This window comes from Aythya marila, assembly GCF_965140915.1.
Source record: "Aythya marila genome assembly, chromosome: 1".
NCBI lineage: Eukaryota > Metazoa > Chordata > Aves > Anseriformes > Anatidae > Aythya > Aythya marila.
Genome location: NC_139042.1, coordinates 189,794,731 through 189,820,190, shown reverse-complemented (window position 1 = coordinate 189,820,190; position 25,460 = coordinate 189,794,731). Strand labels below are relative to the sequence as shown.

Below are 25,460 nucleotides of genomic sequence, written 5' to 3'. Positions count from 1 at the left end.
TTACCTAGTTTCCTCTTGAATCTATCCATAACATCACAAGGTGTTCCACAGGTCTATTTCTGTTAAATACCAAGTACTTTTGTTTCCCTAGAGCATGGTTGCTGCTAGCTTCATCCAATAGTCCCAAATTCTTGTACCAGAGGAGATAAAAAACAGCTGGTCCCTATCTGCCTCTCCTGTGACACCATGAATTTTTCAACCTTTTTTATGCCCACAAATCTTCCCTTTTCTGGGCTGAAAATTCTTAGCACTCAGAAATACTGTCTTGCATGATATTACAATAATCCTTGTTTTGGTGGTTCTCTGAATATGTTTGCTAATTTCTACAAGTTAAAACACTTGCCCCAAAACAGTAGGTAAAGGTATTGGGGCTAATAATTGATCATTAACTATTCTTTTACTCTTTTTTCTTTTTTTTTTTTTTTTTTTTCTTTCCAGGTTATTTATACATTGATGGTGTAGGAGAATTGATGATGTAAGCAGAAGTTGCTTTTAAAAACTGTCATTTACCCAGTTGCTGTTTACGCGATAAATGGTACTGTATGTCTCATTACTGCTAGTGACTACTGACTACTCTGCTCTAAAAATAAACCAGCAGCCACTGTTTGAGTTTGTAGGGTAATGGCAAGAAATGCATATCAGCAAGGTTTCAATTAACAGAGTAAAAAAGTGTTCTAGCCTATGCTAGAAATATTCTGACACTGACCTAACAGCTGGGTACACTTCTATTCTCACATCACCCTACTTGTACAACTGTCTTGAGAAGACATTATATACTGAACTCTATAGTTCAGGGTTCGGCAAGCTTCTATCTTTAGTATTGCTTCAGTTAGCTTGCCACTTTCCATTTGAAGATGTGAAACTTCAATTGTCTTCCTGTAATTCATATGAGTGGTTAAGACCTGTGTGACATTTTGGGTATTTTGGGGGAAACTGGAGATTCCTGTAGTTTGTTAACTGAAAAGGTGAATTTGTATTGTGTTTTAAATTTATTATTATTATTATTATTACTACATTAAGGTGCTTTTCTAAATAATAGGAGCATGGAGAAGGCATAGATATGCCTATAGAAGGAAGTATAGGTATGTTTTATTATTTTCCCAAATATACTTTATTGTACATAGTACCGATGTACAAAATTCCACATTTTCTTCTGTTACACTTTAATGCTGTGCTAGAAATTTTGTAGTGGGTGTTTTAGATAGTGACTATTGGACAAAAATACAGTATCACCTCTATGAAAGCAGTATGGAAAATTGAATTTGTTTTATTATTTTTTTTAGAATTAAAATGTGAATAAAACATTGCTTATAACCTTTTCATAAATACAAGCTCAACAATCAGAAGACTTTTTATGAGTACGTATATTTTATGAGTAAGTGATGTTTTCTGCTAGCATCATTTCCCTTGGATTCTGTATTTCCAGAGAGAATTATAATATTTTCTTCTGCAGAACTCTGTTTTGGCATATTGCTAACAGCAGTAGATGTTAGGTACTGTCTATTGCCCTGCCTCTGCCAACAACCATGAACGGAATGTTTGCATTTGCTTTGAGCCATGCACCAAATTGGAAACATTAGTTGTGCTTATGTTGTGCCTGCACAATTGACTGATGACAACTACCCTTCAGAGTACATAGGGGTTTTATGCCTAATTATTTTTACTGCAGAGCTGGAAACTTAAGAAACTCTTATGAGGAAATCTCAGATAACTTGAAGTTAGAAATAATAGGATAGTGAGAATTTAAAAGATGATAGAAATTTGTCTGAAGCCAGAAAATAACTTTTAAGTAGATTTTTCCTTTCACCTTGGATATTTTAAATATTGCTGATTTTTATTTTTCATTTCCTTAGTAATTACTATAAATGCAGCAATCAGTACTACATTTTCCCCATGACATTTTCAAATGATTTTCTAGTACCTCCTCCTCCTTTCCTGGAAGTAATATGTTTTTCTATGCATTGCATGTGGCCTCAAGGTGCTATGCTCTGTAATTATCTGCCAAAAAGCATTCTACAAGTATTGGCACATTTTTCTCACATAAATTACAGTAGTTTAACCAAACCGGTAAGAAAATGAGAAATCAAATTTTCTGGAAAACTGAAATTTATTTGAGACGTTTTTGCTTTTCTTTTAGAAAATTATTAAATGAACATATATCTGAAACCAGAGATAATAAGATTTAAACAGATTTTTAGTCAAAAGAATGGTAATGGTTTTGGTCATAAATTATGTTATTTGCAATCAAAATATGCTTAAAACAAATGAATTATTATTATATTTTTATTTTTTCACCACTTTATTTCACCACGGAACTATTAAATTAACAAGTAAACTATCTGATTCTTATATTGGAATTCAGTTGGTGTTAAATTTGGTTGGGCTTTAAAAATGAATTTTCTGCAATGAAAACTTTATTTTCTGTGTGTATATTTTCATATATAATAGGTATATAATTTTGAAATACTTCAAAGCATGTAGTCATGGCTAAGCTGTGTGTTGTTGTTTGTGATTCCTCTTTTAAATATAAATAAAGATATTCTACAATATCAGCCTTTTCAAAAACGCTATCCATAAGCAGGAATGCTTACTGCTTCTTGGAAATGAGATCATACCCAAGTGAGAAATTGGTCTGATGAGATGCCATCTTTTAAAGGGAAAAGCATCTAAGTTTCCAGGTTTCGAAAGAAGCTACTTTAGGTTTAGTTTCATGTGTTGCTATGCTTTATTGCCTCTATTTTTTTCAGAGAAAGTAAAGATAGCTGTGACTGTAGCCATATATCTCAGACATATTTGATTGCTAAGAAACCCTCTTTGGAAAACAAACACAATATATTAAGTGTCTTATATATTCTAACATTTTTTGCATGTTTATGCTTACAAATATTAAACTGAAAGTGTTAGACTTAAAATGTCATCAGTGTCAACAGTTATCCTGAGTACTTCAGCACAGCAAATAACCCTATTCAAAAAGCCTAGTTCAAAAAGCCTATGTGTTCCCATATATAGCTGTCCTAAGCTCTGGGCTTTCATTGTGGTTCAGTGTAGTTTATAGCAGAATGTATGGATTTAAACAAATATAATACTGAAGAACTTTAGTAGACAATGCAACCAAAGATTATTGAAAAAGCCATGTATTTTCACTAAAACTCTAAAAGTTGTAAAGCAGAATGTCTCTCACAGCAGTGATTGAAATTTATTGCACAAATTTTATTAAAATCCTTTCCTTATATATCTTCTTTTTAGAATTTGTTTCTTCTGTTCAAGAAATGGTATGCATTTAGGATTTCATTTTTGTTTTATTTTAAATAAATTTGTTTTCAACTTTCAGTGGAATTTCTGATGCAAAGTATCTTTTCTTTAACTGCTTTTTCTTTTTTTTTTTCTTTTTTTTTTTCCTTTTCTTTTCATTTTTCCCTTTTCCTTTTTCTTTTTTTTCTTTTTCTTTTTCTTTTTCTTTTTCTTTTTCTTTTTCTTTTTCTTTTTCTTTTTCTTTTTCTTTTTCTTTTTCTTTTTCTTTTTCTTTTTTTTTCTCTTTTTTTTTCTCTTTTTCTTTCTTTTTTCCTTTTTCTTTTTTTTTCCTTTTTCTTTTCCTTTTCCTCTTTCTCTTTCTCTTTCTCTTTCTCTTTCTCTTTCTCTTTCTCTTTCTCTTTCTCTTTCTCTTTCTCCTTCTCCTTCTCCTTCTCCTTCTCCTTCTCCTCCTCTTTTTCTTTCCCTAATGCAGGGGATTGACAGTAACACTGACTAATAGTGCACTGCAGAAAGAGAAAGGGTAGCAGCTCATGCTTAGCAAGTGACAGTACCAAAGCAGGTGCAGTACCTGAGGTCAGCGCATCAGAAGATGCTTAGACACTGCTCAGCCCATCTCCCCACAGTTATGTGAAATCTTTGAGAAACTACAAAAAATCCTGCTGGGTTGAAGAAAATCTGTAATTACAGACAGTCTGTACCCAATTACACCAACAAAAGCAACCACTTATATGAACTATGATTATTGTATTGTGTAGGAATTTGGCAGTGATAAAGGCATGTGGGCTAAGTTTCTTGAGAAAAGAATTTCTCACTTAAAAATTGTTTCTAAATTATTGCCAGTAGTTCCCTCTCTAGAACTCATTGTATCGTAAAAATTGCAATAAAAAATAAGTACTGTCACAGACATGGTGCATACATAAACCATCCTTAAGAACGGGCATTTGAAGTGCTGAAACAAAAACAATGCATTTACAAGCTATGTAAAGCCATCACAATCAAAAAGGTAATAACCCAGTATAGGGCTCTACTTGCTATTTTCTACCACCAGAGAGAATGCTTCACAAAATGTAGAAAAAAATAGATGGGCATCTTGAGAATTTTCTACGTGGAAATTCAGAAAATAAGATACAGAAATGTGGACATCTCTAAAGGAACTTCTGCCTTCTTTGCTGTTGTCAGGAGAGCTGTGGACAAGGTTAGGAGTATGAGAGTTTCTCATATCTGAGCATACAAGAAAGAGAGAGGCTTTTTGCTGGGGAAAAGCTGAGACTGAGTGTAGAGGCCATCTAGGAAACCTTTAGATGACCCTGATAACAGATGTAAATAAATGTCCAAATTTATATGTTTGGGATTTGGTTAAGCATTCATATGACATGGTTTTGTGCCTGCCTGTTTTGCCTAAGTTTATTTTGTTTCAGTAGTTCATACGCTGAACTCAATTTTAAATGAGCTGCTTCAAGGTAGGGTGCATTCATCATTATGGGAACCAAAGGAAGATAAGTATTTAATTCATTCCAGTAAAACCTTTATTGTCTTGTAGAGTTCTGCAATTGCATGGATTCATTTGGCAGGCCTTCATTGTGTTGCTTTGCCTGTGCAACACAGAATAATGGTAGCAACATTTCATTAAGAGGCAGCCATGCTAAAACCTAATAAAAACTTAATATCCTGTATGACTGCCCAATAGATTTGACTCTCTTTAGTGGATATAACTTCTTTTCTGTCATGACCTGACTGTTATAATTATATGCAACCCTTGTAAACTATTTGTTGCTTTTGGTACTAGTTTCATGTCAAGATAGATATGTTCCAGTGTGTTGTATGTTTGTTTTGTGTACCCTTATTTATAATAATGGGTTCATTTCAATGAGTCTATTCATATGGTGTTCCATGAGGATATATTTCAGGAACAGGTGTGAACTAATTTATTGGTGGAAAAGGGCTGGCCCTTTTTAAGCTTTACACAATGGTCTTCTGAAATTATAGCTACTCTGGGGGTGGACAACACTTCCTTGCAAACATCATTTTTAGTGTGAGGTGTTAGGGAACAATGAATTGATGTATAGTAAACACAGACAGACTTTTTTTAAAGATTCTGTTTGTAAAACCTACTTTAAGAAGATTAGCAGAGTCTTCACTTTCCTATCTATATCCTCCTTCTGCATGAGATGCCTGGTAAGGCATCTCCTGAGGGCTACGACATGCACACAAAGGAACAGTTCATGATGTCTGTTCCTTTAATTTGTATGTGATGATATGTAAAGCTATTAATATCTCTTGCAACACACTGGCACTTCCAGTAATGGAGGCATGTCTGACCATACATAGGGTTTTGCAACTTACACAGAAAAGCTGGGTATCCTTGGAAGGCTAGATTCATTGTTTTTACCTCTAGCATTTCAATGATTGAAGAGGTTCAAATAGTGTCCTGTTCTTCAGGAACAGACTTTCTGTAGAACTATAGTGATTTTTCCCTGTAAATCGATTAATTAAATTAATACTGTAAACAAACAAACAAGCAAAACCAACCACAGTATTAGTAGACAAATCTGTAGTGTTTTTGCTTTCTTTTTTTAGCAGCTGAGCTAATTCAATTTATTTTTTCTACAAAGGCACATCAGCAGTGGAGCATAAGATGCTCAATTACAACTCTGCAGTTGAGTGAAAGGAAACTGGGATCCCCAAAATATTTTCTGCTTGCCTTTAAATAAGCAGAAAAATAGATCACAGCTGATCTAGTGGAATATGTCCCTGCCTATGGCAGGGGGTGGAGGTAGTGGTGGAACTAGGTGATATTTAAAGTCCCTTCCATGGTTTGACATTCTGATTCTATGATTTATAGAACTGTAGGAATTTGGCATATAAACTAGCCCAGCCAAGTTATTACCCTTAAGCTTTCTATTCTATAGGCTAATGCAAAATTAAAACACCACATTATAAATGAAAGCATCTCTTTTTTCTTTTTCTTTTTTTCTTTTTTCTTTTTTTCTTTTTTTTTTCTTCTCATAACAATAGGAAGAAAATGGCAGCATCATTTTTATTTTTTTTTATGTAGATTCATATGCATTTTTCAGCTTCTGTTCATCATCCTGTTTCTACAATCATTTTATTTTAAGTTGGAGAACATTTCTGGCAAAAGCAAATGATTTGTGAGTTCATGATAGATGATCCAAAGAGCTAGATGCTTATATCTTCCAGCCTCTTCTTGTTTTAGTAACGTGAGGAGGTGGATATATTAATAGTAGAATATTTGCTTTTCATAGATAAATATTGAATGATGGAACTTTTGCTGTTGATGGTCTGCTATTCATTGCAGTTTTTGATGGACACAGTCAGTCTGGATTTCCTTAAAAATTCAGGTCCAGCAGAATGTATGTTGCTTAGCATTTGGTGAAGAAAACTACATCTCTGTAAATGTGTGGTCACTGTAAATGTAGGTATGCGTTAACTTTTAGTCATTTGGCTTGACAGAAAAACTAGAACAGTGATAGACACCTATCTATCTTTGCATTGACTATTATGCATTACTTGTTCAGCTAATTTGTCCCCAAAATAAATAAAATATTTCATAGGTTTGCTTTGTCTCACTTATCCTGAGCAAATTTGCGAACTTTGACATGTGAGCTTCCACACAATTTATTTACCATAGTTCAGACCTGAATTTCTCTTGCTTTCTGTGATGACATCTCAGTGTTCTTCCAATTCTCCACAACTGTTTTCAACATATAGTTAAAATTATAACCACAAGGTGGAGTTCTGAACTTTCCATCATGAACTATCATTTCAGTGTATAAATGAGGAGTAAATATAATGTCTTTCTAAGTATTATATTTCAGTTATATCTGAAATTTGCAGGAGTGTTTATCAGTATAAACATTCAACAGAAGAAGTAAATTTTGGAATTATTCCTATGTCCAATACAGTGTCTTAATGCATAGTTAGTAGAGGTTTTAAACTTGCATTGTTTGTCTTTTCTAGTCAGGTATGCAAAGCTGAGGAGGAAAAGAAAAATAACGTAATAGATTCTAATATAGTTTTACTCTCTAAGAATCTTTTCCTCATCTTTTTCTATTCCCTTATACATTCACTAAGGATGAAGGTCCTGCCACACATCAAAGATGTTGCTACAGGTGATCTTGTGTTTACAGAGAATGAATTTTCTGCCAAATAGACACTTGAATTTTTTCAAAATAAAAACACCATCTACACTTATCACCTATATCAACAATGAATGTTTATAGTTTGTGGGATTTAATACAATTAGTTGGCTGCTTAAAGGAACTCTTATGCATGCACAAACAGATTCTAAGAACAGTTTTCTGTTTCAGTTATTTAGTTTACAGGATTTATTATTTTGTAACTTTGACAAGATTTTCAAATAAAGCTTTCTTTATATTAAATTTAGCTTTCTATATTTATGGGACAGAATATCAGTGTTTCTAACCCATTGTAAACTATTGTTTCTAACCCATTGTAAACTATTACTTTTACATATATGTATCTCAGCTGGAATAGTTTAACTGGTGTCTTTTGAATATCTAAGTTTAGAGTCTGAAAACGAGTCTGAAAACCCTTCCTGTTTCATAAGGCTAGCTGGAGCTAACTGAAGTTGTAACACAGGAGCCGATAGCAATTTGGTGCATTGTGGTGCTGAAAGGACAGCTCATGGCAGCGCGAAGGGGCTTTGCTTCAAAGATGACTTATGCACAAGGGGTATAGAAATGATGAGAATATAACGATCATATAGAAACCATTAGAGGTTTTTAAAAGTACATTTTATAGTAAATATTACTGATTATAAAGAAAAAGTGTTGTGTTCTTAGCATTATTCTTCCTTATGGAATATACTACAACTTCTGAGGTCATAAAGATCTGTGTACTTCAGAAGGACTGTGATTAAGCTCTTCCTTTAAATGTTCCTGCTTTAACACTTAGGAGACAAATAAATAAATAAATAAATATTTTATTTATTTATTTTCATTTGGTTTGTTTCTTTTTTATTCCCCCATTTGTTGCATTACTTTATGACATGGTGTTTTAATCTTTCCCTCACCTTCTCTGCAAATCCCCCACTTTAGGATGTCATGCAAAATGATTTTAGTCTGTTATGTTACTCAATAGTGATGAAAAGTTCAAATTACTAAGCTTTAATCGAACAAAAGCAAACCAGCAGAATTATAATGAGGCAATTAACACTTTGCTCTAATTCTCCTTAACCCAGTTACTCAGTCATTAGGAATTTCATCTCTGATATATTGAGCAAACTTTTAAAAATCTTATTGATCTTTTCACTTTTCATGATCTTTTGGCTGAAGACAAACAAACAAACTTTGCTCTAAAGGTAAACATGAAATACTCTAGATAATAAAGGCTATATTCAGTAGTTTCACACCCAAAATATGTGGATATCCTTATTGTTATGATAGAAAGTTATCCAAATAATAACCAGAAACGATTTTTTTGATTGGCAGGGTCAGAAAGAATTCTCATCTATCCTACTAAAAAGCCACTAATTCTCTGTGGCTTTAAATGGCTCACAGCATGTTCAGTGTCAGCTCAATTTGTCCTGAATATGTTTAAATTAATTATCTATCACACCTTCTGTGACCTGGTCCCCTACATAGGCTGACCCTCACTTGAGCTTCAAGAGGAGCTAGTACAAAAACAGATTTGAGAACAAAATTTGGCCTTGTATATTTGAAATTCTGTAATGATAGTTACTCTTCTGCTGATGCTACTATCTATTAAGGATTAACTATTGAAATATTTTTAATACTATGTTGCTTTTCACATGGTGTAATTATGACCTTCTAAATGAAATAATTTCACGTCTTACGCTTTTGTGTTCTCTAGAGTATACTACTCTAAGCAGGGAGTTTGGACTAGATGATCTCCAGAGATTCCTTCTAACCCCAACAGTTCTGTGATTCTATGATTCTGTGAAATTGTTTCCTGGTGAAATGAAGCTACCTGGGGCAGTCTCATGTTTTTACTTTGAGTTTCTATGTGATAACTATCAGTAATTCCCCAGATTTTCCTCTTTCAATGGGCTATAGTTTTTGTTGTTTTCTGCCAAAGTGAGAAAGACTGTATGCTCTTCCATAGTCAAGCACACACAAACTGCTGACACTCCTTTTAGAAGATGGTCTTTTAGAATTCCTTTGCCAAACTCCAGATGCAGACAAATCACAAGTAAATGAATTTGCTTTGGTTGTGCCATTCTCTAAGATGTTAACCTAGCTGTTACAGGCAATCTTTTAGTGCCTGTTAAAATAAGCACAGTGCTGCTCATGACCATATGTTAAGTAACATTTTATGATGTTTTTGTTTACTGAGTTGGTTATGTGGATAATGGTTTTGCTGGTTATGTGGATAGTGGTTGTCCATTTTAAGTGGAACTATCCATTTTAACTGATACAATTCTAAGACTCCTTCTCTTTATATGATTTTCCTACAAGGAACAGGAAAGGCTATTTTCTATACCATCACACGTAGTTGGAACTCCTACAGCTTGCTTAGTTCCTTCCCTATGTTCATATTTTAGCAACTTAACTTTCAGTTACCAGTATGGGATTCCTGTGGCTTTCTTCATTAGTGTTTGTCTGGCACTCCACTAACTTCTCAGCAGAGTGCCCTTACTAACATCTTGTAAGAGGGCTCTCTGGTACCTGCTTTTAGCTTCATTAGCCTTTCTTTCCAGATTTTCTGAAGAGCATCCTGCAGGCTCCTCCATGTTCTAGTCAAAGGTTCATTTTATCCTTGAGTGAGGTCTTTGCTTCACGCATGTTCTTCTGGACTTGCCAAACTGCATTTTCTTTGATGAATCCTTTATACAGTAACTCCTGAACTGCACATAAATATAACCATTCAAATAAACTGTATTCCAGTGAATACAAATTGCTTGTAAAAGGGACCATACTTAGAACACTAACTACATTGTGAAAATACTTGTTGAAATCCTTATGGCTTTTGATGATCTCTTAAGGTCCCTTCCAACCCCTACAATTCTGTGATTCTGTGATTCGTGTACTTTCAAATGGCTAAATGTTTTTCCCCTATCTGTATATCTCTGGGGACAAAGTAGTCTGAGAAATACAGAAACCTGTTCTAACTGGATAATATGGCCTGATCTCATTTTCACAAAGCTGTCCTGGAGAAGTTATATCTTCAAGAGGATGCTCCAGGCCTAAGTCTTCTTTTACCTCTTCCTTAGGAACAGTTCCTCCAGTCCTGTTTTGCTCTCTAAACACTGCCTCCTACCAGGAACTAGGAATTACTTAATCCTGGTACTACTCTAGTTGGATGCAGTTCCAGTTATCTAGCTAGTCTTTGTTTCAACAGCCTCAAAAGAAGTGAAAGGAGTGTGGTGGTTTTACCTTGTTGGGTAGATGAACCCCATCACAACTGCTCTCACCTGCTCACCTTCTCAGAAGAGGAGGGGAAGAAGAAAAGCAAAGAAACAACTCACAGGTTGGGATAAAGATAATTTAATTAAAGGAAAAATAATTATTAAGGGAAATTATTATTAATTAAATAATTTAACTAAAAGGAAAAGGAGAAGGGGAAAAGGGGAAAAAACAAAACAAAACAAGCAAAGGTTGTGTGGAAGTGCAGAGGAAAAAAATATTCTCTACTTCCCACCAATGAGTGATACTTGACAATGTCCTTGAAGCAGGGCCTCAATGCATGTAGCGGTTGTTTAGAAGGACAGATGTTTTCACAATGAGAGCCCACCCCACCCCTCTCCTTTCTTTTTCCACCTTGTATTGCTGATTGTGACATCATATGGTATGGAATATCCCTTTGGTTGGTTTAGGCCAGCTGCCCTGGTGATGTTCCCTCCTCACTTCTTGCCCACCCCCAGCTCTGGGTGGAGGAGGAAAGGGGGGTAGAGGAAGTCCTGATGCTGTGCCAATATTGCTCAACACTGATGCGATACTAGTGCTGTTCTAGCTACAAGTGTAGAGCATAGCTGTATGGGCTGCTGCAGGGAGAGCTAACTCCATCCCAGACAGACACTGTATAAGGAGACAAAGTGATGGTCATACAGGACACCATTTTGTTATCTTTCATCTGTCCTTTGTTTTGTTTTTATGAAACAGAACCATCTTATTGAACAATACTACTTTTTTTTTTGTTTTGTTTTTCAGTTGCAAACTTAAACAGGCGGCTTACAGGAACGGGCAAAAAATCCTTACTCTAGTGTTGAGAGAATCAGAGAAAATTAAAAGCAACTCATGCAACCTAAACGGGCACCTAAGCTTTCTAATAACAAGAATGTCTGTTTTTCTAATCTAATAATTTTGTTAATGCATAGTTTATTTATTTGTTTATTTATTTATTTTTCCTCCTGTTACTCAGTAGTAATAAAATTTAGGCAAAGTTATCCAGTTGTTGCAGTTTTCTGGTCCTTTAATGAAGGTATGATAAGTGCTTGCTGTTCTCTAGATCAGTGACTGTGTAGTAAACCAGAGGGGAGCCTAGAAACCCAGCCTATAGCCCCCTCCCTGGGGCAACACTGGGCTGCCAAAGGTAAGCACTTCTTGTCAGTGTGATTTTTGAATGAATTCAGTGCTGTCATAAATTTGGCTGTGGTCAGACTGTGATTTCTTTGTCTACTGGGAATGTAATCCCAATAAGAGATCCCAGTGACAGAAAGAGAGAGGGAAAGGAGGGAATGAAGGATTCTGGAATGGGCTTCTTTGAGAACAGGTGATCTGAATGTCTGTTTCTACTATTTGAACAGTAAAATATATATAGGACTGGAATTGGTCTCAGGACAGAGTCCAGTCTCTTATGAGAATTAGGATTACCCCAAAAGGATATTTATTTAACTTGTTCTGAAAAAAAAAAATCATGCATGTTGATATACGGATTCCCTATCAATGATAATCTGTGCTGTCATTTAAAAATCCTGATAGCTAGGCTGTTTTCAATTAGCATCTGATGTAAGTCCCCTCTGCTATATTGGTAGTTCTAATTAAAAACAGATCTAATTTATCTACATCTTAAAACATGAAGCCACAAACTGAAAAAGTGCTGTTGTGGAACTTCAGGAATGAAGTTGAGGAGATATTGCTTGTTTCTGTCAATGAATTTAAAATTATACTTCACTTTGTGGCAACAACATTGTATTTTTGAATCATTACTCACTTTGTGATCCACTATACCTTCATACCTTTTTCCATTATTTATGCAGTTGTACAATATTTTCTCATTTTTAAATGTTCAGCATTTGAAGAAAAGTGCAATGACTATGCTTCTCCCCTGCCAAAATGAAAGACAACGTGCTGTGTTCCTGATTTAGAAGAATCATGTTGTCATTTGATGAGGTCTGCAAATTCATTAAAATGTTGACCCCTCTAAATGACTAAAAAACAATCCCATAATATGATGAAAAACCTCGATATTGAGTGCTTTCTACTAATTCATATATTTACTTGATTCTAATAATTTATGAGCCAAATTCTGTTCTTTGGTATTGTGGGGTAAAAACACTTACTGCAGTTGTCCTTCTAGATCTGACCTCATTAAAACTGAAAATAGCATATATCTCTTATTACAGAAATATTTTATTCAAAAGGAACTGTGTAAGGAATATAGCTAGCCTGTGGTTTTGTTTTTTTGTTGTTTGTTTTTTTGTTTTCTTTTTGTTTTATAACCCCTTTGGATAATGTAACACTTTACATCATCTGAAGAAAAATATTTTTGTATCAAAATCTTGTTCTGGATATGACGCCTTCTCTTCTGGATGTTATGATCAGGGTATTCTCTTTTACTGCTCTCCTGTATTAGAAGCAGTTATGGCCCATATAACTGTCATTGTTTCAGTAACCTGCAAATTTATTGCTGTAATGAAGCTTCCCGATAAACAAAGTTATTCTTATTTAATAAGTCAGCAGTTGAATCTACAGCTGAACAGAGAGGCTTATTGTGTAAGGATCTGAGGTTATATGTAACATATTTTGAAATGCTGTATATGGACGGCGAATATAGTCATGGTTACGGCAGTGGGCAGGAAATCACAGTTTTGAGTCTTGGCTGTGTCACAGACTTTCTGTGTGACTTTGGACAAGCTACTCTTTGTGCATTAGCTAATAGTACTATCTCTATCTCCCAGGGGTGTTGTGAGAATACATTCATTAATGTTTGTAAGGCGCTTGGATATTATAGAGATGGGGCCATATAAGCACTTAGAGAAACAATCCATTTTTGCAACAGTGTGCATCTTCCTGACTAAGGACTTTTTTGCTGGAAGTTTTTCATCGATGCCTATTATGAATAAATCTACTTTATAATGATACAGTGAGGTTAAACTGCATTTTGGAGTGTGGTTTCACTTTAGTATTCAGAACAGGTGGGAACAGTCATAAGTTTGAAAGCTGTTCCCAAGGAAAGAGAATAGAATTTTTATACTCAGACATTTGAATAGAAAAGATACCTTTCGTGATTCATCTAGTTCAAAACATGGAGGATTATTTACATCTGTATCTGTCTCACAAATAGTTTATTCTATTTTAAGCACTTCTCATTACATTGTCTAAACTACCTCCTCAGGCAAGTCATTCCATTGCCTAATTGCCTTTAAAGTTAAACAGTTTGCTCAAATGTCTACCCTATTTTTTTCCTTGTGGAAATAAGCTGCTCTTTCAGTCTGTCCTTTCTTTCTGAAATAACCTTCACTCACATGTGCTCAGTTCAGATACACAACGTAGTTATAGCAAGTTAACAAGGTATTGCTTTAGAGCTGATGGGAGATAAATTGGTGAGCCACTGTAACTTGATTTGATAATTTGCCTGGCTGAGTGCTGTATGGTATTAAAATCTGAATATGGGGCTCAGAGCACTAGCACCAAGGAGGAAAAAAAATATAAATAAATACTAAATATTCCCAAGACCCTCACGGAGAACTTGTTGGTGAGAGGTTTCCAATCTAAGAGAGTAGATGCTGCAGGCTTCGTAAAGAGTTTTGTTTTGTTTTGTTTTCATTCATAGAAACTAGTGGCAGATAAATCATGGAAGTAAAGGATCTGAATGAGTCTGAGCATTCCTTGAGGAAAGTGGAACTCTACAGTTTTGAGGCTCAGGAAACAAAGTATATGTCGTGCATCTGTGTAAAACTTTTTACTTTTGAGCCCTGAGTCTAATGAAATTTCTCAGAGAGACAAAGGTATCATATACTTCAATTGCAAAAGTTTCTGAAAATGCATGATCATTGGAAGACAGAGACCCTATAAATGCCCCGATGCTGAGAACAGACATTGTGTTCTCTATTTCTGTGTTAAATCTAGAGAATCAACATGGTCTTCAGCTGGATAGTTGTGAGAAATCAGAGCTTGCAGTCAATTAAAAAATGTAAACTTATATGAAAATTGACCTCATTTATTCTGGGGCTCATGGGATTGCTTGTTATTAATTTACAGTTTGCAGTGAAGTCCATTCATGCACAATTTGTTGTTTGAATATGTACTGAGTAGGATTGCTTTTTAACAAAGTTCCCATATTATTATTCCCGATAGTGGAAGGCAATGGCTTCTCAGGATAAGTATTGTTTTTAAACTATGGTCAGACATTCTGAGCAATGCACTAGGACAGAACTGCACTATTTATTTATTTATTTATTTATTTATTTATGTATTTATTTTCTGTCAATTAGGATTGGGAATTGAATGGGATTGGTATTATCCTCGTATCCTATACACATATGTAAAATATACTACACTGGACAGAAGAACTACAAATGAAAGAAGGAAGTAAGGTACAATATTCCAGCATTGTACAAAGTTATTATAAATGGAGATACAGGTAGAAACTCATAATCTTAACTTGGTTTCACTGCCATCAGTCTGCTCCCAACCTCATGTGTTGTTTTCTGGGCTTAGCTAAAGATTCAGTACAGCCATCTCTCTTTTCAGTCTGTCAGTAGATGCAAGACCAGTGTTTGGGGATTCTTAATCAGAATTCCTGATTTTGTAATCCTTGATGCAGGACTGAATAAAAAGTATCAGTAAAGCTAAGAAGAGGAAACACCATTAATGAGATATTATTTTCTGCTAGTTGCTTTACATAAAACATATGTAAAGCTTACTGATGTTGGTGTTTATTAGGCATATATTTAAGTCCTTGGTTACTAAAAATTTCCTCCGTGAATATATTTTCATATGGCAATGACAATAAAATTTCTACCAAAATATTGAGAAAAAAATATATATAATTCAAAGGATTAAGTTATCTTCTTTAAAAAATGCAGAATGTTTTATATATTGTATCAAACTAATCCTCTTTGATACACTGTGTGCGCCACACAAAAATAATTGGCATGATAACGACTAATATAAATAGAAAAAAACAGTGTACAAAACAAGAGATGACAGTTTACAAAACTCAGTTCTGATAGCCAATTAAAAAGATGACCACCAGAAACAGTTGAAAATTTAAACTTTTGTTATTTTTTTTTCATCTTGTGTTGTGCCTGTCAAAAAGAAGATACACATCTTCAGCAGTATATCTGAAAAAGGAAAAGAAAACATTTAAATCTACTCAGACTATTACAGTTGCATTACTAGATTTTAATGACTGCCTTACAAAATTCTGATAACTTCTTGAGGCTGTGTTTCTATATATGAAGCAGCAGAGCATATAATCTGGAAAGGGGAAGAAACTTTTCCTTACAGCAAAGTAAATTGTGATTTCTCACAGTAGGAGGTTATTGGCTCATATGCTGATTCTGTCCACTTTGATAGGATAACTTTATGAATAAGCAGCTTCATACCCAGGTATGTCTTTAGGATTGATGCCAGCTGCAAGTTTTCATCAACAGAATAACTTCTCCCTTCCTCATCTCCTTTGTGACCTTAAACCCTCAGGCAATACTCAATATACAAGTAGATGTTATGTTGCTCATACTACGTGATATTTCAGTTTACTACATAAAGTACTTGCTTCTTGTATCTTTTCTGTATTCTTCTAAAGTAATTATGAAGAAATCATGCTTATTTTAAAAACTAGTGTTATCTAGTGGAAGAAAAAAATCTGTTACATGTAAGCAAAGAGAATACTCAAAGTAGCTAGCATTTAAAATACATCTAAAAACATCTAAAATCCTCCTTGTAACCATAACAATTATCCTAGTTTATTATACTGTCTTTAGCTATTCCTTCTTTTCTGCAAGTAATTGTCATGTGGCTGGGGAGTTTCTGTTCTGATTTTATGGAATTCTATTAATTTTCTTGAGATTTTTTTTCCTGGCATAGTTTCTTCATAAACAAACAAACAAAAACCTGGAAAGTGAGCTGATTTTGTATCCAACATTCGGTGGCACTATAGTTTAATTTTTTATTTCATATGGCTGGGTTTTACTATGAAGGCTAGATAAGTGCTATGCACTATACTATATTTCCTTTATAGGGAAGATATGAATACTTAGCCTTTTTCAAAGAAGGGAGGGAGAGGGAGGTGGGAAAGAGAGAGACTCACCTGGTTTCTGTCATGTCAGATGCAGTTGGGTAAGTGCTTCGTTAACTTATATTTGAAATGATTACTAAAAGCTCCTCTAAAATCAGTGAAGGTCAGTTTTATGAGTACTGTTCTCAGCATCTGAAAGTAGCCATTACTTACAGCAGGCTGATTATAAGGGGAAACTCTAAAGTCTTCAATTCTAAATCTTCAGGTGTGTGGGCTGTTAGACCCCCTAATGTTGTAGTTTATTCTGTGTTCATTTCCTTTTGCAAGAAGTGATTTCAATTGAATCATTTATGATTCTTCCATTCAGATTATAACAGCTATTTTGGAGCGGATAACCCTCAATGGCTGTATATGAGACATTGCCCGGGGTGCTTCCAAGATGCTTTTGAGCTGGGTAAGGAAATCACTGAGTGTTGACACATTCTGAAAGCACTATGGCATGGATCAAGAGCATATAGTTTATAAGTGTGTTACTGACCTATTATTTTATGTATTAATGACAGAGTAGATTATACCCATTTCCTCTGAAGCGTTAAACAAAACCAAATAAGCACTACATATATATGTAAAGTATTTTCAAAAATGAAATACAGTATCTATCTCTATATAGTAATTCATACATAAAAACATTGTCATCATTACCAACTTATAACGTGCCTACTTTTTTCTATAGTAGCCATTCAATGTATAATATTATATTAATGTAATATTATATAATATTAGCATAGCAGTGAAGAAAACTACTCAAATTTTTGCTGTGACTTTAAGGTCAAAGCTATCTGTTTCTGTGGGTATGGCTTAACCAATATGCTAATATAAGACTTCAGTTTATATTCATGCTGTAATCTCTGATCATCCCTACTCTGTACGTGTTACCTTACAGACTCTTGTTCAGTCATGAGCAATTAGTTGTGATGAATCATCTGCCCCTTCAGATACAGACACAGGCAACTATCTGTTTCAAGATCAACCCTTGCACAATGAAGGCTGTATAGGCATGAGGTGTTAGACCTTCCAGTGAGTGTGCATGATGTGAAGGAATCAGAGAAAGCTTTCTGTGTCTTCTTCAAAAGCTCACTGATAAGTATGAAGATCAGGACAGTCCAGCACAGATATGATGCTAAAATATCCCAGGAGCTGGCAGAAAGACAGGTCCATGGCCCATTCCTCTCCTTCTTAATTTAAAGGTAATCAATGTCCAGGGATAATTCATATTCTGCTGTAGAAATACATGTTCCACCTCTTACAATGTTTGTTTAATGCTCTTTGTAATGTTTTATCCTTCTGAAATCTGACTGAAGCAGTTACAGTGTCTGCAGGTTTTTTACTGAAGTTAGCGCATGCTGTGTGCTGCCAGTAGCTGAAGTTGCAATTAGACAAAGATAATTCTGCCTGGTATAGTAAGGGTGCAGTTTATTATTTTTTTTAATGCCAAAATCTTAGATGCTCCATTTCATGTAGTAATTGTCTCTATTTTTAAACAATGTAAACATACAGAAAAAGGGTTCCTATTAGAACAGCATAATCCAAAACAATATCAAAAAGGATATTACCCTTTATAAACATGCTTTTCACACACACAGAAAAGTCAAATCCTGCTATACAGTGGCCACTTCATTAACTGTAGTAAGCTATAGACTGTCTGATGTGTCTGGCAAATAGAAAAAAAAAAAAAATCTACAAAAAAGTGCAAGCAAACAAGTAGTAAGTAGGTTCCACATGCAGGAGAAGGTAGGAAAATATGCTTTTCCTACCATTATCCCACCCCAGGTGTACATTGATAGGGCCTCCAGCGTGTTAATTCCTCATAGCACAGAGTCCAGTAATAAATCTCATATTAGCTTGCAGTAATCCATTTTCATCCTACTGAACAAAATATGGCTTACACTCTTTAGTGTTATCTGGACATATCTAAGAATATCTAAAGACTGGCTAGTACTTTTTTTTTTTTTTTTTTTTTTTTTTTGTACTGTCAAGAGCTAGTACATATTATACATGAATGGCTTGCAATATTATTGGTTTATATTTCAGAATAAAAAGAAGTTTGTTTTCTAATTTTGCCTTTACTTATTCGAGATTTTGAAATGAACTCCTGAAAACAGACCCAGAAGAAACTTAATGTATAATATTCTGGGTTCCTTTTAATGTCACAGTCTGATGCAGGTATAAATTTTTTGAAAACATGAGAGTTTTCAGGCTTAAAACAAGAGTGCCATAGTGGTAAACCCATTTTAATTTATACATAAAATGTAATAATTGTTCATTTCGTGCATGTAACAATATTCAAATGTCTATCTGAGGTTTTGAATATTTTTAAAACATCAGCACATTTGTCTGAGAAATATTTGTTTCCCCTCCACTAGTTTATTTGCAACCAAAGATTGCCTCTTCTCTCAGTAATATCCACTAACATGCTAAAACAGTGAAGACATAGTCGTTGTCTCTTCCTTGTATGTTCAGAACGTGTTTTATCTAACTCTGGAGGTGCCATGTTTGATTTAGATATGTTCAATTTTTGCTGCAGCTCCCTTTCCTACTGACCACAGTAAGAATCAGTAATTAAAAGATATGCTCCATTTTTGCTCCAGCTCCCTTTCCTACTGACCACAGTAAGAATCAGTAATTAAAAGTTTCCATTGTTCCGTGACTCTGGATCCTGATCAGTGTTTGTGATATGCGTGTTTTGAGCTAAATAAAAAGTAAGGTTCTCTGGTTAGAGCTTTACTTTACTTAGGTCATAGAGCTTATTGGCCAAGTTGCCAGTGAGGTTGAGTTTGTATAGTATTGTTCCTGTTGTATTTGGATTTTTTATTTATTATTATTATTTTTTTTTTTTTTACTATCTCCATTTAGGTGAGGGGAAACACCAGAAAGTTAACTTTTTAACTTTTCCATACAGCACTACTATACTGTACTGTTGGCTATTCTATAAAGGTTTGCTATAACTTGACTTACATGACTTACATACTTACTCTGCATGGCTTACAGGTCTCATGAGGAATTTACTCACTGAACATAACAGCCTTTCAATTGTGTGTATGGGGCTAGACCCTCAGGAAGTGATGCTGGATACTATGGACCATAAATTAATTAATTAAATTAATGTGTTTAATAATTGTGGTTCTAATACAAATCTTTTTGGTAATGTATATATATAGTAAAAAAATATATTATTTTAGTTTGAGTAGGGAATTGTTAAAAAATGCAGTCAATTTTAAAATATAAAAAGTGAAAATAAGAGGATAAGCCTTCTCAATTTCAGTGTTTTCTGTAGCCCTACAGTCACTGGAACATTCAAGACTATGCCTTATCCATCAGTCTTAACTGTGAGTTCCAATAGTTATATACTCTCTGAATTATTTCAATATCTTACAACTGGAATCAGGTAGAAAGACCCTTGAGACTTTGTAGACTTCCTCTTTGAAATTAGTAGTTCTCCTGAATGTAAGTTGCTGCCTATTCGGGACTTTGTAGACAAATGAAAGTGTTTTGAAAGCATTTCAAGTACATGAAGGCCATAAACAAAACAGGAAAAAAAAAAAAAATGGAAGCAAGAAAGGAAGGGCAGGCAGACAACATAATATTACAAGTTCTCCATTAGGACGTGTGGTTCTGTCAATTTAATACAGACTCTCTCTCTCCCCCCCCCCCCCCCCCCCCCCAAATATATGAAACTATCCACAGGCAGACATAACATATATAATCATGTATCACAGAAATAAAATCACATCGTTTAGAGGACTGCCTTTAAGTATTTGCCTCTCTCTTCAGACTTCAATATATTTCTTCCTGAAGAGCCTGAGTGAAAACTTGGTACCTCTCACATAAAAACAATTCCGTGCTCTGGAAGGCAAAAGAGTTTCAGCATTGCAGGTTCCTCACACAGGGTATGCTGTCCTAGCTCCCTCCTCAGTGGCATCTCATTCATGACAGCTCACGTATTCTCTTATACGCATACTGGCACTAGATCCTATGGATACGTACTGGTTGCAATTACCATCAGTGTAGGAACTGAATTTGTAAGGCTCTAAATTTTGTAGTCCCAAATGTGTTAGTTTTTTTCTATGTCAGAAATTCCCCAGGTCATAATGCTGTCATTGTTCTCAGTAGGAAACTTTAATTGCAGAGCTAGTTGGAAAAGAGTTGGATTAGCTGGCAGAGTGTTGTCTGGAAAATCTTTCAGCTGTGCAATGTTATCTCTTCCCCTTATATCCCCTCGCCCCCACCCCTGAGGATTCCTAGCCTGCTGTATTTGGTGAGATACATATGTTTTCCCCAGCTCCAAGAGCTGTGAAGGGTTCCTCTGGGATATCTAAGTATAAATACGTAAGTGTGTCTTCAGTTGCTAGGTTATTTTTAGTCAATGGGTGGTTACTAAGTCATCTATAATTGTGCTGTTAAATGTGTCAGAGCAGCTACTAGAAAGCTAGGTGCTCCCTGTAACAGGTTGTGTGTGTAAGGTGAAATGAAAGAGTACAAAATCAGCATTACAGAAGTGAGCTGTTTAAAGCTTTGAATGATATAAAGGGAGATTGCTTGATGAGCAGATACAAGGAAGATGGTCCATGAGTACGACATGGATGGAGGAGGACGGTAACATACTATCCATAGTACCTGCAACTGGCATATCATGTCATTTCTAATTTGTGGTGTTGGGGAACTTACCAGGAGGTCAAGGGATGGCAGTGGTCTTACAAAGCCTTTCACATCTTAGCCAGCTCATATAAAGCCTTTAGCAGCAGTGGCCAAAAGCAATTATCAACTGGTAACTGCTAAGTGGGAGAAAGTGCAATGAGTTCCCTATGGGCAACTGTCCACAGGACACAGGCTGCTAGCGCAGTTCTTTCTCTATAAATAGAAGAGTGGAATATAATCATACCTGAAGTGAAAGTCAGTAAGATGGTGGGAAGAAGGCAAGAACAGCAAAATAATATAATTGGAAAGCCAAAGGTATTTTTAAAAGACATATCAGAAATATTAGACAGAAATTAGGCACTACAGCAAAGAAATTGCACGTTGGTTATTCTAAAATATCCTTGCTGCATTATCCCTTTTATGAATCTGCAATTAGGAGAAAGACCAGGAAGCAGGGTTTGGTTTGTCAAAAAATCATTACAGACATTAACACATCAGCTGATTAGGTGAGTGAAGAAAAAATAAAGCAAAATTTTTAGGTGTTCAAGGAAGGAGATGGTAGGATGGATATGTGTTCGTAATTCCTGGTGCAGCTATACACATCACAAACCAGAGATTAATAGAGTCTCTTCAGAGATAAACTTCTACTTCAGTGGCATTGCCCAGCATCAGCTGAAGATAAGCGATGGTATTTGGAGAACTGCTGCAGTTGTGACTAGCCCAGATGCAAAGAAATGTGAACCAGCTGTTGGTATGCAGAGAGCAGCGGGGGAAAAATATTTAAAAGCTGCAAAAGATAATTGGTGGAAATATATCCATCTGTATTCATTTCTGTATATTCAATATATCATCTATTTTGAGTAGATTCAAAATGGGAAAGGATTTATAATGCCACTTCAGGCATATGTGAGAGATAAATTGGGTGAATTAGAACAAAATAAAATGTTAAACTTACATGTAACTTAGGAGAAACATCCCAGCTGAGAGAACTGCTGGGCTGGAATAATAGCCTGAAGTGGCTGGTGACAGACTATTGCCTGAGTAACTCAAAAGTAACAAAAATGAAATCCAGTGGGCATCAGCAAAAGTTTGGCTAATAATAGATATTGCCTGCTTTTTTTTTTTTTTTTTTTTTTGTGTGTGTGTGTGTGTGCATGCGTGCATGCGTATGTTCTTCAAAGCCAGTGGTAGATTCCAAATTCATTAGTGAGAATGGGCTAACGTCATCTCTTGTGCTACTGCATTTAGATCTGCATTGGACATGCATAATTTTGGGGTTTATTGCATGAACAGTAATAAAATAATCATGCAAGAAACATTCAACACAACTGAAAGTACTAGAGACTTAGTTACAGTGGTATGGAACACAATCTAGACATGGTCACATTTCAGGAACTTTAGCATCTTCTTATTTATAAAATATCTTGGTACTGAAGAATAGATCTTTTAAAGTTTTATAGTTTGTCTTGTTTTGTTTTGGCTTGGTTTGTTTTTGTTTTTTGTTTTTTGTTTTTTCCCCACAGAACTAAATACAGAGTACAAAAATATTTTTAAAACTACAGAATTGAGCAAAGGCTGCTGTCTTCACTGCAGAGTTCCAGTTTTAGTAATTCTGTTGAACTAGACAGAAGTTTCAGTAAAAGGAACAAATGAGCTGTGTTTCCAAAAGAGAACATACACTTGGAAATGATGCACTTATTTGTTGTGCTGCTTTCCCATAGGAACTGGAAAGAACTCATATCTCAAACACATTTGCTTTTGCTCCTTGGCCATCAGGAAAATGCTTTCCTTACTACTTTTTCCAACCATGCACTGTGTTGGAAATGTCTTCTAATGCCATCGTCATCTTTTACCTGCATGAAGGAGCTTTCAGGTGCTCCACATCTCTCTTTAACATTAAAACACAAGTGGAGAAGTTCCTGTGGAGGGGAATCCAGGCAGAAGCTAATGCTGAGACCATAGCCCTTTGCCCCTCTATATTACTGGAGACACATGGGGTCAGAGCTTTGGCAAAAACCTGGAAATACGAAGTGAGTTAGTTCTATAAATCTCTCTTAGCCTAAGCAGCTTAGAAACTGTTGGATAGGTGTTATTGTATTAGCTGGGGGTTCAAATCTTAATAGGCTGAAAGATAATGGGGCATTTTTGTCAAGGGAATTTATTCAGAAGTCTTCAAGAGAAGCCCATGTTGGTAACTTGAGATATCTTTAATATTTTATAAATCTTTATCCATGTGACAAGTCAAGATATTGAAGGTGGCTGTTTTTGAATAGGACTCACCACCTTTGAAAGGTCCAAGTCAATTAAGAAAATACAAAAACCACAGTGAACCATATTTAGTACAGCGAGCATCGTTGCCAGGTACCACTGTCCTCCCAAATGGGAAGTCTTCTGGAATCCCTTGTTGCTATGAGACTAACTATCTCTGTACGGTGCGAGCGATGAACCAGATTTTGCTCCCACTTACACTAGTGTGCATGTCGAGTGACTCCCCTGTGGCCAAGAAGCACACTGCCTCATTCTGATGCCTTGCTTATGAAAGGATCTGATCCAAAGCCCACTAAAGCCCAGGAGTATTCATCTAATTCAGAAGCTCCAAGTAAGACTAGCTTAAAATCAAAGTACATGGGAGCAGCACTGTCATCTTGAACCTCAAAGGAGCAAGCAAGAGATTTTGACCCACTGGCAGCACATCTCCACATGCTTCTAGGAAAGCGATATGTAAAATTCGTCATAGGGTTTCTCTCTAAACTTAGCAGTTCAAACTGCTAAGTTTATACATGGTGCTTATCCTGGACTGCATAAACTCTTAAGTTTGAGACACCTTTAAAATCCACTTATCTGTGGACTTTAAAAAAAATGACACCATTTCAGGGTGGCTTGTGAGGTTGTTTTTTTTTTTTTTTTTTTTTTTTTTTTCTGCTGATTGCTTAAGTATAAAATACGTGTATTTTCTTTAGCTGTTTGACACTTTTCCCTTTCATGCAGAAGACAAACAAACAAACAAAACCCAACTTGAACTGAGCCCAAGCATGGCCAATTTCTTACCAAAGGATATGTTTCAGAATGAAAGATTTACATTGGAATATCTCTAGTGTAGCTATGACATTGCTTTAACATTGCATTGCTGTAATCTTCAAATACAGTAAATGCAATAAATGGGTTTATAGGGATTTGTGTGAAGTTTAAAATTCAAAAGATAGCTGCTTTTAACATTTCCCTGTGCTACCAGTGAAAGAGCAAAATACACAGGGAGGAACGCAACACAAATCATCAACAACGAGGGAAACATTTGCCCAACAAAAATACTGATATTTTATTAATCCGTCCTTCCAAGCCTCTTAAAACCCCTTTCTAAAAATTAAGAAAATATTTAAATAATGATCTTTAAAAAAATAAATAAATAAAATAATGATAATAATAAAAGAACAGAAAGGGAAACATTTCACCAAAGAGCCACGGAAGCAATGCTAGGACTTCTCTCACAAGCATCCCTCTACTTGGTTTCTTTCCGTCTTCGGAGCTATGGACGCGCTCTTGTGTCTATCCCAGCCGCTGAGGCTTCGGCCGCCGCTGTGCACCCGCTTTTTGGCCGGCCCCGTGAGGCGCCCCAACTTGGAGCTCCCCGGCGGCGGGGGGCGAGAGGGGACCCCCCCGGCACTGCCGCCGCCTCCAGCCCCATCCTGCTCCTCCTCCGCTTCCCCCTTCGCCCCCGCCAGCCCCGGCCGGCCGAGAGGGGGGGACACGAAATCGGGAGGACCCCGCGGCCGCGCACAACCCGCGGCACCTCCACAGCTTTCCGCTGGAGGGGGGAAAGCGGCAGCAAAACCCCCAGCGTTGGCTTTTTGTTATTATTATTTTTGCAGGGAGGGGGGTGATTGATGGCATTCTTTCATTTGCCTTCTTGCTGCGGCGGAGGCACCGAGCTGGAGGCTGCGATCGCCGTAGCCCGGCGAGCGGCACCGGGACGGGGTCGGGTCCCGCGGGCGAGGGGCTGGTGGCGGCCGGGGGGCTGAGGGGGAGCTCCCGGGGAGGCCGGCGGCGAGGAGGTGCGAGCCTCGGCGGAGGCCGGCTCTCCCCAGCGGGGAGGGCGGGCTGTGAGGCGAGCC

The 25,460-nt window shown here is 36.1% G+C and overlaps 1 protein-coding gene across 1 annotated transcript in view; it reads left to right on the top strand.

The window, feature by feature from the left end:
* TAFA5 (TAFA chemokine like family member 5) overlaps nt 1–25,460 on the top strand; it is a gene marked incomplete at both ends in the record, with an annotated part of 362,745 nt that overhangs the window by 85,152 nt on the left and 252,133 nt on the right. The window contains one exon of the mRNA XM_082752195.1: nt 17,024–17,110. Within this exon, the coding sequence (XP_082608321.1) occupies nt 17,024–17,110 (87 nt within the window). The remainder of the gene's footprint in view (nt 1–17,023; nt 17,111–25,460) is intronic.